This window comes from Rhincodon typus, chromosome 12 (genome assembly GCF_021869965.1).
Source record: "Rhincodon typus isolate 14 chromosome 12, sRhiTyp1.1, whole genome shotgun sequence".
Taxonomy (NCBI): Eukaryota; Metazoa; Chordata; class Chondrichthyes; order Orectolobiformes; family Rhincodontidae; genus Rhincodon; species Rhincodon typus.
Genome location: NC_063343.1, coordinates 67,871,094 through 67,885,528, shown reverse-complemented (window position 1 = coordinate 67,885,528; position 14,435 = coordinate 67,871,094). Strand labels below are relative to the sequence as shown.

Sequence of the window (14,435 nt, the reverse complement as noted above, 5' to 3'; positions counted from 1 at the left end):
ACGTTGAAATTCGACCAATCAAAATAATGTTCACTTCTTAAAGCTGAAAAGTCTGGAATGACTGCAGATACCAACGTTTATTGTTGTACAATTAAAAATTATGTTAACATGCATTTTACAACTCTGTACTGGCTTTCCCTGTTCCCAAATTTATAGCTAGAACTGAATTGTATCAGAAATTGTAAGATACGGGTTGCAGCATATGTGACAGTCGAAATAAAAGCAAAATCTAAGGATAAGACATAAGCCAATGATTCCTCATATAATCCATTTCAGACAATTATGATATGATCTTCCGTCTTTAACTTGTTGTAATTCTCACTTAAGTAAACTAGATTATGCCATCCTTCTTTTACACACTTCTATGATCTAAACAATAAGATTACCATAATGAAGTTCTCATAAACTCTCACTTCTCTTCTAGACATCCAGATCACCATGTAAGGTGCTGTAGAAATTCAGCAGAGAGTGAAACAAAGTCAAAGTTTCAAATTGATATGAATTCCTCAGAAGAGCAAGTTTCAAAGAAGAATCATATCAGACTTAAAATATTAACTTTTCTTTTTTCCGAAAATGCAGCGGGAATGGCTAAGTTCGTTTAGTATTTCCTGTTGTTATTTGAGCTATCCAGCATCTACAGTACTTTGTGTTTATCCTTGTAACTATTTTTCAGTTATTTGATGTGTAGTAAATTTCATAGTCTACAATAACCTGCGAAGAAAATGGTCTAATCACCAACCTTGCATCAATACTGAGAGTTTCATGTTGAACCATCAATCCCTCCACAAGCCTTGCACTCAGTTCCAAGTTAAATTGTTACACTCTCACTATTATCTACAGCACTTAATATTTTGCAGGCACACATATATGAGCCAGTCTTTTCTGAAGTAAATCACGCATTTATTTCCTTCAAACACGTGAAAGAAATAATCCCAAAGGGCTAAAATCATTAGGACCACTTGTCCAAGTTCAGAAGACAGAGAAATTTGTTTTGGTTAATGTGAAAGGTAATAAAGGTCATAACAAAAATCTGCATTATGTGAGCATTTTAAATAGTCATGAGTCAAAACTATTAACTTTTAGATTAGTTCATATTTTCAAGTGCTACATCACACAACTTTGGTTTGCTGAAATACATTCATTCTTTGAACTCTGATTTCGCTCAAAGATACTGCCATACCCTTTGACTTTTTCAAGCAATTTCTGTTTTTGTTTCATTCTTTGACCTGTGAAGTTCTCTTTTCTCTTACGGTATGTTACTGATTATGCACGTATATGCTTATATTTCCTGCAAATTAAATATTTTTTCTTACCTACAACCAATTTCGAAGACTGTTAAATGTCACTGAAAATAATGCCATAAATCAGACAACAACAAGTTATAGTCTGACAGATTTACTTGGAATCACAAGCTTTCTGAGCATTGCCCTTTCTTTGGGTGAAGTACAAAAGAAGCACACAGGTCAATGAGCAGAGAGATCCAAAGATCATAGTGTACGTGGAGTGTCGAAAGGCTGAATAATATAGCATTTTTTTTTCGTAATTATCTCTCTGCCTCATTTAATTGAATTATCAGTCATCATTTCACTTGTTATTCAGCTGTTGACACTTTACTCACACCGTCTGACATTCTTTATCACCTGCAGACACCTATTATTTGGCCTGTCGACACTCCACTCACACAATTTGTATGATCGTTTGATCTCTCTGCCCATTGATCTTTATAACTATAAATTCCGTGCCTGTGTGTTTTCCTCTCACTCAACTGATGAATGGGCAGCGCTTCAAAAGCTTGTGATTTCAAATAAACCTGTTGGATGATGACCTGGGGTGCCATCTAATTTCAGACCTTGTCCACCCCAGTCCAACACTGGCACCTCCACATCACTGAAAATAATAAACGTTTCTTCACCTCACTATCTGAGCACGCAAATCTGCATTGCTTGTAAAAAATAAGTACGCGAGCACAATAAAACCCAAAGATTCAGAAACGTTGTTAAAGGTAGGGATTCAAGTTAAAATATCTGACAGGAGGAAGTCTGCTTTTTATTCTATGCACTGTAAGTGACATTACTCACTTATGAGCAGTTCTGCCTTTACAAATAATCAGCGCACGTACGACCATTTTCCTGATAACAGAATACGGGGTTGAGACAGATACTGTAAAACAAATCATTAATTCCCAGATGATGCAGTTGCATCAAAATTTTATCAGGAACTAATATTTTTCTAGGGCCCATTGTAATCAGTAGTAATCAAAATCCAGAATAGGATGCTGATATATTTCATTTCATCGCTATCCCTTTTGTTTACTCTAATGCAGGGGCTCGATTCTGTTCAAAATAATTGAATGAAATTGTTATCTCCCTTTTTTTTCTCTCTATTTTCAGACACCCAGTGCTTACTTTCAGAACAGAAAGTCATCTGTGGAACTGACTGGAGAAGGACGGTTGTTATTTCACCTGATCATCAAAAATAGGAGCAGAAATAAGTCATTTTATTCTTCGAGGCTGCTGCACTATTCAACATGGTCAGGAATGATATCTGACTTAGGATCTCGTTCCAGCTTTCTCCCCATACCTTTTGACCCTTTTAGCCCTGAAAAGTATATCTCACTTGCTGAAATTATTTCATGCTTTAGCCTCAACCACTTCACGTGTAAAGCCTTCCACTGGTTGACCAGTTCCTGGGTGACAACCTGTCACCTCAGTTGTGTCCAAAATGGCCTACCCCTTATCTTTAAAATGTAAGCCCCGGTTCTGAATTGCCCAGTTTATTGGGAATATCCTTCCTGCATTTACATGGTCCACTTCTATTTGAATTTTATAGGTTTTCTAGAGATTACTCATCATTTTACTAATATCCATGAATATAGCCTTAACCAATCCAATCTGTGTTCATAGGCCAGTTCTGCCATCCCACGAATCAGTCTGGTTAAAGTTTTGTTGCACTCCTTCCATGACCTAAGATAGGAAGACCAAAACAACACATAGTACTCCAAGGCTGTTCTTACAAGATCCTGCACAATTGCAGCAAGACATATTGTATTTAAGGGTGGGGTTGGGGGAAGGGGGAGATGCACAGATTTTAAGTTATTAATGTGTTAACGATTATGGGGAATAGGGAGGAAAGTGGAGTCGAAATATGACCTGCCATGTAATTGCATTAAGTTTTGGAGCAGGCTCGACGGGCTTTCTTGCCTGCTCCTGCTCCTAGTCCTAATGTTCAAATTCCAGTTCTTGTACTTGCATTTTTGTGCCATAAGACCAAAATTTGCCTTCTTCACCAAGTGCTGCCCAGGTTTTCTTTTCTGTTATTTAAATTTCCGTCATAAGAAGCAAAAACCTTGACCCTGCTTACTTAGAAAGGATACAAAATGATTTTTTTGAAAAATTGAATTGACTTAGGTTTTTCTCCAGTTTAAGTAAATCCTGATCATACAGGATTATCTAATCAATTTACAATGATAGGACTGTTAGGGACATGCTGACATTAATTATTCAGAATGTCAAAGCTGAGACGGTAACAAATAGGAACTATCAAACTGTTTTACAGAACCTGTATATAATTGCTTTCCAGTGTCCAGGAAAATGTTCCATTCATGCTCTGATATGTGGCTGCGCAGGATTCTCCATAGGCTAATCCAATTAAATGTTTAGTTTGAGACAAAATCAAAAATTCTGGCTGATTCAAATCAAATCTGTGGATTCAGTAAGTGTCAACAGCAAACAGGAATTCCAAAACAAAACGTAAACTCAAATCACCAATAAACAGGAAATATAAATGCATCCTACATAATACCATTACAGGTCACTGTTATTAGCAAGAAGTAGACGGGAGTAGAGAGGTGTTAGTAACGCATTAAAGCTATTATTTCTATTCTGTTTCTCTCAACACCCACATACTTTGTCCAAATAGATCCTTACCAGCAGATCGCATCTGTAATCATTTCATCTTTTTGAAAGCTCCTCAGAGCTACTGTCACATTCAGAATTAATAATTCTCATGTTTTATTTCCCACTAGAATCATTCTGCACATAATTCATGTCTGTCGATAACTGAAAGGCATTGTGAGTTTTGAAGTCACTCTTGGTTGACTGAAATGTTAAAATATGACGCATAAATGACGAAAGGGATTTCTCCCGAACACTTCAACATAGTTTGGGAGTATCTGGAGGTTTCTACTGGTATTTTGAATTCCATTCAGAGAATGCCTTGTTTTAACGCAACAACACTCTCCCGAGGAACAGTGCTGACCGTCCAAAACATTCCTGCTTTTATGAACCTTCACAGTGACGATTATTAAAACAACAAGAAAAATCATAGAATTTGTTCCGAATGCAATGACCAAGGGAAGGCTTAGATCCAGAGTGAATCGGGGATCTTCAGGCGAGCCACTGACACTGAAGAATGTTTCAGTGTCATCGCTAGCCACAGATAAGATGATGGTTACGGAGGCAGAAAATAATGGCATTCCATTATCTTTCACCAGAATCAATAATCTTTGTTTAGAAATATTTTATTCACAAAACGACGGATTGTCCGAATTTCCCCAGTTTCTGATGAAATAGTAAAATGGTTATGCCGGGTGGTCTGAAAAATCGAATAAGAAACACAAGCGTTCTGACCGGCGTCAGCGTCAGTGGCGGATACCTTGGCAACCAAATAGCCTGGTACTGCAAATCTGTATATTGCCTCTACCGCTGTTGCCAAAAACTCGGCTAATGACTGCACATTGACGAGAACATTGTTATTCTGATCAGGAATAATAACTTTTAATGAAATATTACTCGCAAGTGGTGATATCCCAGAGTCCATGACCCGAGATGGGATTTAAAAGTTTTTCAGTGTATCGGAGTCAAAACATCTCCTAGCGAATATGACACCAGTCTCCGAGTTAATAGAAACGTGATTGGATACCGAAGAGTTCTGACCTTGAGGCTCCACGATTGAGTATTTCAGTCGAGCGTTCAGTTCCACATCTGTATCAAAGGCTGTCATGCAAAATATAGAAGCGCCAATAATATTGCTGTCCATGACGTTTGTGGTGTATAAAGACTGCGTAAACCGTGGTGTATTGTCATTTATATCGAAAATCTCTACCCAAATGGGTTTCTCGGATGTAAGAGGAGAATTTACCACATCCGTGCATGCTATAGTAACGTCATACTTGGGCACACTTTCCGGATCCTGTGGAATTTGAACAAGTATTCCACAATAATCCTCCAAAGACGAATCTAACTTAAAAGGTGATTCATTTAAAATTTGACATTGTACCTTCCTGTATCTGCCCGAATCGTTATCTGTTGCATTGAACAGAGCGACTGCAGTCTCAACCGGAGCATCTTCTGAAACTGTACGAGACAAATACGTCAACTTCACCTCAGGGAGGTGATCATTCACGTCAACTATATTCAGCAGAACATCACAATACGCCGATACAGTGTAAGGTCCTGTGTCTGTTGCTTGTATGTTACTCTCAATGGCGTTGTTTTCTTCATAGTCTAACTTGCCTTTCATTCTGATTTCACCAGTTTTGGAATCCACGCCAAACAGTTCCCGAGCTTTCGCTGAAGTGTGACCCCTGATCGAGGTTATCTCTTTATTGGGACCATCTTCTCAGTCAGTGGCGTTTAAAATGATTACCTGTGTTCCTGTCGTTGTCCTCTCCAGCAGGCTGACTCTATAACTGACTGGGGGATGACAGGGGCGTAGTCGTTTGCATCTTTTACATTAATAGAGATCTGTACTGTGTTCGATCTCTCGGGAACCCGCCACCCTTGGCCATCAGCGTTAGCCTGTTGTTACGTTCGGCTTCTCTATCCAAGAAATTCTGCAACACCAAAAACAGGCAATTTCCCTTTACCACTGCGCATTTGTACATCGAGAATAAAATAGTCAGTGGGATGTAGCCTAGAGGTTTGGACGGAGTTAGTTCCAACTTCGGAATCATGCGCCGACTCGAAGATAAAGCGCGTTTCCAGCCTGGAGCGCTCTGACATTTCAAGGCGAAATTCTTTCTCTTCAAAACTGGGAGCATTGTCATTTACGTCGAGAATCGCCACTCTAACCTTGCAGAGCTTTAAGGGTTTTGGAGTGGATCTGTAGCTCGGGTTGTGATGAAGCGTCGGTGTGTTTTCCCGCCTGGTTTTTAACACATGGACAAGGAGAACCACGACTTCGACTGGGACAACATCAAGATCCTGGGACAGGCTAGGCAGAGACAAGCACGAGAATTCCTGGAATCATGGCACTCCACGAAGCATGCTATTAATAAACACATTGAACTCGACCCCCTATACATTCCACTACTGAGGAAACCCGGAAGTGAGGCAATCCATCGCAACGGACCCCAGAATTTAAAAACCAAGCGGGAGAACACACCGACGCTTCATCAGAGGCTGCACTGAGGATGTTACCAAGCACTGTAACGAAACGTCTGCGGAACAACAAACCAGCTCGGCGAGCCAACCAACCTCAACAGCTTTAAGGAGTTTTCAAGCCAACCGCCCAAGGATAAAATACAGTTCAAGCTTGGGCCTCAAATCATTTCTCTGTCAATTTTTGCCCTTCACAAATAAAATGCCCGTGTCCAAATATATCCACATATTGTTTCCTGCTGTCCTGTACAATTTGAAAACTACGATCCGAGTTCTGCTTTGCGTCAAAAACTACATCTGCGATATTTCCAACAAAGGTGCCCACCTGCAGTTCTTCAGCAATAGTGTAACGAATCGTCCCAAACAGTAGATTGTACGAGAAGAATATACAGTAGCATAAGGAGCATTTCAGCAGCCTATATATTTAATGCCTCATTTCTAGTGTCAAACATGCCCGTCTTTTCAGAATCTGTACGCACCATGAACTATTTGTTTTCCAGTTAGATCAATGTATTTTGAATACTGGAGCAACTGCGATGTAGTAAATGCTTATTATATGCGCCGATAATTGCTCAGATATTTTCATTTAAATCTTCTAATTTGTCGAAAATTTTCAGCGGGATTCGCGAATAATTCCTGCCGAGCTGCTCGCTATCCAATTTTACTCTGCGTCAGATCGGACGAGGTGGTATCTCGGTAGGGAAGGGGGCTTTCTGGATCCCCAGACTCATCTCAGACTCATCACTTCGGCCGAAATTTGTTGTTTTCAATTTATTCTGTCGTGCTCAATATTCTGAAGAAGTTCATACGCAGAATTTTCATCCCTCTTTTTCAAGACGAACCAGATATCAGTTCAAAAACAAAGTTGCTGGAAAAGCTCAGCAGATCTGGCAGCATCTGTGAAGGGAAAAAACAGAGTTAAAGTTTCGGGTCCGGTGACCCTTCCTCAGAACTGATGGTGGCTAGGAAAACGTCAGTTTACATGCAGAAAATAGAGAGGTGGGTGGGGTAGGGAGTAAACGATAGGATAGAGCCCGAGGAGGGAGTAAGACAGTTGGACAGACAAAGGATTTGCAAATGATCAGACTGGGAGGGTGAATAGTTGTTAATGGGGACTGTTAGTGACTAACTTCTGAACATTTCCACTACAAACCCACTGACTCCCACAGATACCTGGACTATATATCTTAACACCCCACTTCCTGTAAAGGCTCCATTCCATTATCTCAGTTCCTCTGTCTCCGTCGCATATGTTCAGATGAGGCCAACTTCGACAAGGGAGCCTTCGAAATGTCCACCTTCTTCCTCAACCGAGGATTCCCAGTTCTAGGCCCCTCAATCAGGTCCGACTCATCTTCCGCACTTCCGCCCTCACGCCTTCTCTTCCCTCCCGCAACAGCGATAGGGTTCCCCTTATCCTCACCTACCATCCCACCAGCATCCACATCCGGAAGATCATCAGACGCCATTTCCACCACCACCAGCGAGATGCCACCACCAGACACATATTCCCCTCCTCTCCCTTGTCTGCCTTCCACTTGGACCATTCATCCGGGACACCCCTGGTCCACATTCCTTCACCCCCAACACCTCCCCACCAGCCCCATGGCATCTTCTCCTGTAACCGGCAATGGTGCAACACCTGCCCATATAACTCCTCCCTCCCCAGTATCCAAAGGCCCAAACATACCTTCCAGGTGAAGCAACACTTCACCTGCACTTCCCAGAATCTAGTCTAACGCATTCGCTGCTCACAATGTGGTCTCCTCTACATCGGGGAAACGAAACACTGAGTTGGCGACCACTTTGCAGAACATCACCGTTCTGCTTGCAAAGAAGACCCTGAACTACCCGTGCCTGCCACTCTAACGCACCACCCTGCTCCCTGGCTGACATCGCTGTCTCTGGCTTGCTGCAGCGTTCTAGTGAAGCCCAATGCAAGCTGGAGGAACAACATCTCATTTTCCACTTGGGGACCCTACAGCCCTCTGGACTCAATATTGAGTTCAACAATTTTAGGGCCTAAACACTCCCATGTCCCAGCCCCTTACCCCACACACTAGGCCTTGTTACCACATAGCCTGCCATTACACACCCCCTGTTGTTAGTCACTAACAATCCCCATCAACAACTATTCACCGTCCCAGTCTAATTGTTAGTAACTCCTTTGTCTGTCCAACTGTCTTTTTCTCTCCTTGGGATCTATCCTATCGTTTATTCCCAACCCCACCCACCTCCCTATTTTCTGCATATAAACTGACGTTTCCCCAGACACCATCAGTTCTGAGGCAGGTTTCACCGGACCCGAAACGTTTACTCAATTTTTTCCTTCACAGATGCTGCCAGACCTGCTGAACGTTTCCAGCAACTTTGTTTTTGTTCCTGATTTACAGCATCCGCAGTTCTTTCGGTTTTTATCTGATATCTAGTTCCTTCGGCTCTTTGAAAACATCTAATGACGAAGGTTTAAAATTACCATGTCTTTTTTTTTCAGCAGGGCATTTCATACATCTTATCTCGCACAGAACGAATTTGGTTAATAGAATATAATACCTTTTAAAGTCTTTGAGTTTTGAGTTTTAACTCATTAGCTTCTGTATACTTTTTCATTATTAATTTGCTACATAACTAATTCTTTCATCTTGCTCGATACTATCTGTTTTTGATGTATTTAACTCATATTTTTCTTATTTTTTGTGCTCATCATTGGAACATGAGAATTGGGAGCAGGTGTAGACCACTCAACCTCGTGAATGTACTTTGCTATTCCACAAGATCTTATTGGCTGATCTTATTGTGGTATAAACCCCTCATTCCAACATACCCCAATAATACAAATTTGTCGTCATCCTTGTCTTAAAGGAGTGACTCACTAATTTTAAACTGTGTCCGCAGTTCTTGTCTCACCTATAAGAGGACACATCCATTCAACATCCACACTATCTCGGCCCCTCAGAATCTTGCATGTATCAATGAGGTTGCATCTATTTTTTTTTTTCTTGGATTCAATCAATAAATGTCCAACCTGTGCAAGTTTTCATCATGAAATAATCTCTTCCCTCCCCCCATCCCTGCCTCACTCCTCCAGCTGCCATCATTCCTGGTATCAGTTCAATGAACATTCTATGAGCTGCTCCAAACGCATTTATTTCCCTTTTCGACAAGCAACAAGGAAGAATGTAGAATAATTGCATGCTTCATTAACGACCGGTACAAATACAGCAAAACGCCATCACTTTGATGTTCCATTCACTTTGAGTAAATTATAGCCCTCAGTTTTCCTTCCAAATCACTTGAATCACTTTATGTTTTATATTCAAGTGAAAACTGTTACTCTTCTTGTTTTCTTAAATTTGGGTTTGGTCAAAAATGAGAATAGGATACTATTGTAAACCAAGGACTATAGGAGGAAAAGTTGCACTTTTAAAAGCAAGTTGATGAAAGTCAGTGTGAGTTGTATTGACACTGTTCCCCACTCGAGGGGAAAATGTTTGAGTCTCAGCACTATGGGTGTATCTCCAGTGCAGGTTTTGCTTCAGAGACGTCTTATTGATTGTTACTTTCAATTTATACCAAACCATCAGCATAGCGACAACTCTTTGACTGGCTCGTGGACAGTCTCTGCGTGAATAATACAGAGGCAGAAAACTCCAGACAACAAAAATTGGTGATTCTCTCTCTCTTTCTCTCTATTCAGTGAAGCAAGAAAACATTGAAAAATAACTAGCCACTATTTTCCACGTTTGTTGTAACGCTCTGCCTCTAACCAGTGACCAACAGACTTAACAGCAGTGTATCAATTATCTTGTATCTGCAGGAAATAACTGAAAGGACCAGAAATAAGATCAGAGATCAGAAGGAATTCGAGGGAGCAAATGAAAATATAATCGAATCTAGAGGACTGGTGCTATTGAATTGGATTCCCCTGCTACATTTTTTCCCATCCACAAGATGCGCGTTTGATTGTTTTCCTGCGTCTGTCTGCATCTGGGTGCCAATTTTTCAAACCAAGTTGGAGTTTTTAAGTTAGCAGAGTTGTAGGTTGATAATAATTCATATTTCATTTGGCTGATATTTGAATTAATTTATTTGTAGTAAATATGATACCTTGTTAAGTACAGGAACCTGATCTCAGAGTTTTCTGATAACTTGGGTCCAGCAGACGGGTATATTGAGAACTTAGAGCAATTTGATTAAATCTTTAACTTTTTTGACAATCCTAGGAGTAATAGGGATCCAGGAAGGTAACTTTTCTAATGGGTCGTCACACAAAGACACCAAGATCTTTCTGTACTTCTGGATGTACAATATTTTTCCATTTAACTAATATATTCCAGTTCTATTCTCCTGATCAAAATGAACAAGTTCGCAAAACTGCTTCTGGTAATTTGTGGAAACCTAGATTCTTAGCAAGACACAGCAATTAAATGTTTGAAGTGGACTAGGGACTGTGAAAAATTCCCAAACATGTAAGTAAACTCTGGTAGTTTTGGAAATTGTCAAGGGGAGCATGAGATTCCTCGACATGTTTTAACATCGAATGGTAAATATGGTTAATAACAAGGAATCCAAGGGAATTAAAATATATCATGCAAGATGCCATAACAAAGAAAGGATACAGAAACCAGAGAACAATGTGTGATTCATTTAAGCCACTGTTTTCATCCAATTAATTATGATGCGGTCAGTCTACCCCAAGTAAATATGTACACAGATCAACTCTGTGCTAATCATAATCTACTTTTTTTAATATAAAATTTCCCTCACCTCGTTGTTTACAGAGTTGCTGTAATTTTCAAACTTAGTGATTGTTGTACTTTCTTTCCTGATAGAATAATTCCCGATCAAGTGTTTGTCTGGAGATCTCCTGCATGTGTTGGGTGTTCTGAATTCCCTCTTTGTTGACTGTAATGTTGAGCATGAATCATAGCGGAAGCGCTGAGAAAGTGGGTCACCTCCGAATACCTCAACATAGTTCGGGGGTATTTGGAGGTTTCTACTGGCCGTTTGAATTCCATTCAGAGAATGTCTGCTTTCAAGGCAACAACACAACCCCAGGGAACAGTGTTGACCACCTAAAGCATTTCTGCTTTTATGAACCTTCACAGCAAGGATTATTAAAATCGCAAGAAAAATGATAGAAATTACTGCTAACGCGATGACTAAGGAAAGGCTCAGATCTTGATGGAAACTGGGTACTTCAGGCGAACCACTGACACTGGAGAATGTATCAGTGTCACCACCAATCACAGATAAGTTGATGGTTACAGTGGCAGAAAGCGATGGTATTCCATTATCTTTTACAACAATCACCAACCTTTGCTTAGAGGCATCTTTATTAACGATAGGACGGATAGTCCAAATCTCCCCAGTGTCTGGTGAAATCGTAAAAAGGCCATGCTGGGTAGCCTGAAAAATGGTATAAGAGAGTCGAGCGTTCTGACTGGCGTCAGCGTCCGTGGCCGATACCTTGGCAACCAAGTAGCCTGGTTCTGCAAACCTGGATATTGTCTCGACTGCTGCTGATCCAAACTCGGCTAATGGTTGCACAATGACTGGAGCATTGTCATTCTGATCAAGGATAATAATATTCACGGAAACATTACTTGCGAGTGGTGGTGTCCCAGAGTCCATGACCTGAGCTTGAACCTGAAAGTTTTTCAATTTCTCGTAATCAAAAGATCTCTGCGCGTATATGACGCCAGTCTCCGAGTTAATAGAAATGTAAGTGGCTACCGAGGCGTTCAGAACCCGAGTCTCCAGGATAGAGTATTTCAGTTGCGTGTTCAGTCCCACATCTGGGTCAAAGGCTGTGATGGAAAAAATAGACGCGCCAATAGCATTGTTCTCCTTGACATTTGCGGTGTACAAATGCTGCGAAAACCTCGGCGGGTTGTCATTTATGTCGGAAATCTCTACCCGGATGATTTTCCTCGACGTGAGAGGTGGATGTCCTGCATCCGTGCATGTTATTGTAACGTCATAGTTGGAACAGTTTTCACGATCCAGTGGATGTTGTACGAGCAATCCATAATAATTCTTCAAAGAAGAATCTATTCTAAAGGGTAATTTGTTTGAAACGTGGCATTGTACTTGCCCGTTTCTCCCTGAATCTTTGTCTGCAGCGCTGAACAGAGCGACTACGGTCCCAACAGGAGCATCTTCTGAAATTGCGCCAGACAAAGACGTCAACGTCATGTCAGGTGGGTTATCATTCACATCGAGAATGTTCACCAACACTTCACAGTGCCCCGACATAGCGTCAGAAGCCCCATCTGTTACTTGAACATTGATACCAAATGCTTTGTTTTCTTCATAGTCCAATTTTCCTTTCACTCTGATTTCACCAGTTTTTGAATCCACACTAAACAAATCCCGAGCTCCAAAGGTACTGCGGCTACTGATCGAGTAAGTTATCTCTCCATTGTGGCCATCGTCCGGGTCAGTAGCATTTAACGCGATTACCTGCGTTCCCGTGGTTGTATTTTCTAATATACTGACTCGATAAACTGACTGTGAGCAGGCAGGGACGTTGTCATTTGCATCCTTTACAATGATTATAACCTGAACCGTGCCCGATCTGACAGGGACACCACCGTCCTTGGCTATCAGTATTAAACTGTGGGTAGACTCTTTTTCTCTATCCAAAGAACTCTGCAGCACCAGCACTGGTAATTTTTCTACTTCATCGCGCAGCTGCACATCGAGAACAAAATGATTGTTAGAAAGAAGGTCGTAGGATTGTACAGAGTTGGTTCCAACGTCCGCATCATGCGCTGACTCGAGTGGAAAGCGCGTTCCCGTCGAAGAAAGCTCTGAAATTTCAAGGTGGAATTGTCTCTTTGGGAAACTGGGAGTGTTGTCATTTACATCGAGAATCTCCACTTCAATCGGGTACAGCTTTAAGGGGTTTTGAAGTAAACCGCTCATGGATAAAACGCAACTCAAACCTGGCCCACAAATCTCTTCCCTGTCAATTTTTTCTTTCACAAATAATATGCCAGTGTCCATGCCTATGTCCACATATTGTTTCCTAGGACCGGGCAAAATTCGAAAATTACGAGCCGAGAGTTGCTTTATATCTAAACCCAAATCCTCAGCGATATTCCCAACAAAGGCGCCGAGTTGCAGTCCTTCTGGAATCGAGTAACGAATTTGCCCAAACACTAGATTCCGCGAGGAGAATACACAGTAGAACAACTGACATGTTAGAAACCAAAATATTTTACATCTCATTTCCACTGTAAAACATTCCCGTTGTTTCACAATATGTCCGCACCATGAAAATATTCATGAATTATCAGTCTGATTCAAATTCGAATCAACTGCAATGCAGCAAATACCTGAATGTTTCTCAAGTCACTCGGATAATTTTATCTAAATCCTTATTTTTTTGTCCAAAATTATCAGTGGATTCGTGAACGATTCCTGCCGAGCTGTTCGCTATTCAATTTTGTTCTGCGTCTGATCGGACGTGAAGTTGTCTGGGTAGTGAAGGGGGCTGTCCAGATCTCCATTCCCAACTTAGGTTCTGATTGGTGAATGCCAGCTCATTGAAATTCGACCAACCAAACGCCATTCATTTCTTAAAGCTGCAATGTCTAAAATGAGCGCAAAGACTTTGATTTATTATTGCACAACTCAAAATTGCACAATGATTTTATATTCTACACTGGATTGCACTCTGCGCTGCAAGAAGCGTTGGAACAGAATTCTCAGGAATAAGTTGTGTCAAGATTGTTGAATATTTGACAGATAAGGGCAAAAGTAGTTAAGATCATTCTTTGCGCCAATAATAGCGGACAAGTCATAATCTATATACAATAGGTGGGTTCTGACTTCCCTTACCAACTAGTTCATGCTCATCAAAGCAAAACTAATTTTGTACCGTTCTGCTAGGCAATCAAGTAATGGAAATTAAAACATTGAAATTTCCATAATTCTCAATTTCTCTTCCAGACATCCAGCTAACAATCTTGTTAGATTATAGGTTAACCTGCAATTCGTTTCTCTGCTCCACAAACCGATTAATCTTCAAAAAATTAACCAATTGCG

General features: G+C 40.8%; 1 protein-coding gene and 1 pseudogene across 2 annotated transcripts in view; both read right to left on the bottom strand.

The window, feature by feature from the left end:
• The window catches only part of LOC109915075 (protocadherin beta-15-like), a 129,047-nt gene extending 115,237 nt beyond the window's left edge, over positions 1-13,810 (bottom strand). For both annotated transcript variants that reach the window (XM_048603434.1, XM_048603438.1), the window contains exon 1: positions 11,148-13,810. In XM_048603434.1, coding sequence (XP_048459391.1) covers positions 11,148-13,616 — 2,469 coding nt within the window. In that variant the 5' untranslated portion in view covers positions 13,617-13,810. The remainder of the gene's footprint in view (positions 1-11,147) is intronic.
• LOC125484567 lies at positions 4,106-9,967 on the bottom strand (annotated as a pseudogene).
• Positions 13,811-14,435: the final 625 nt, after the last annotated feature.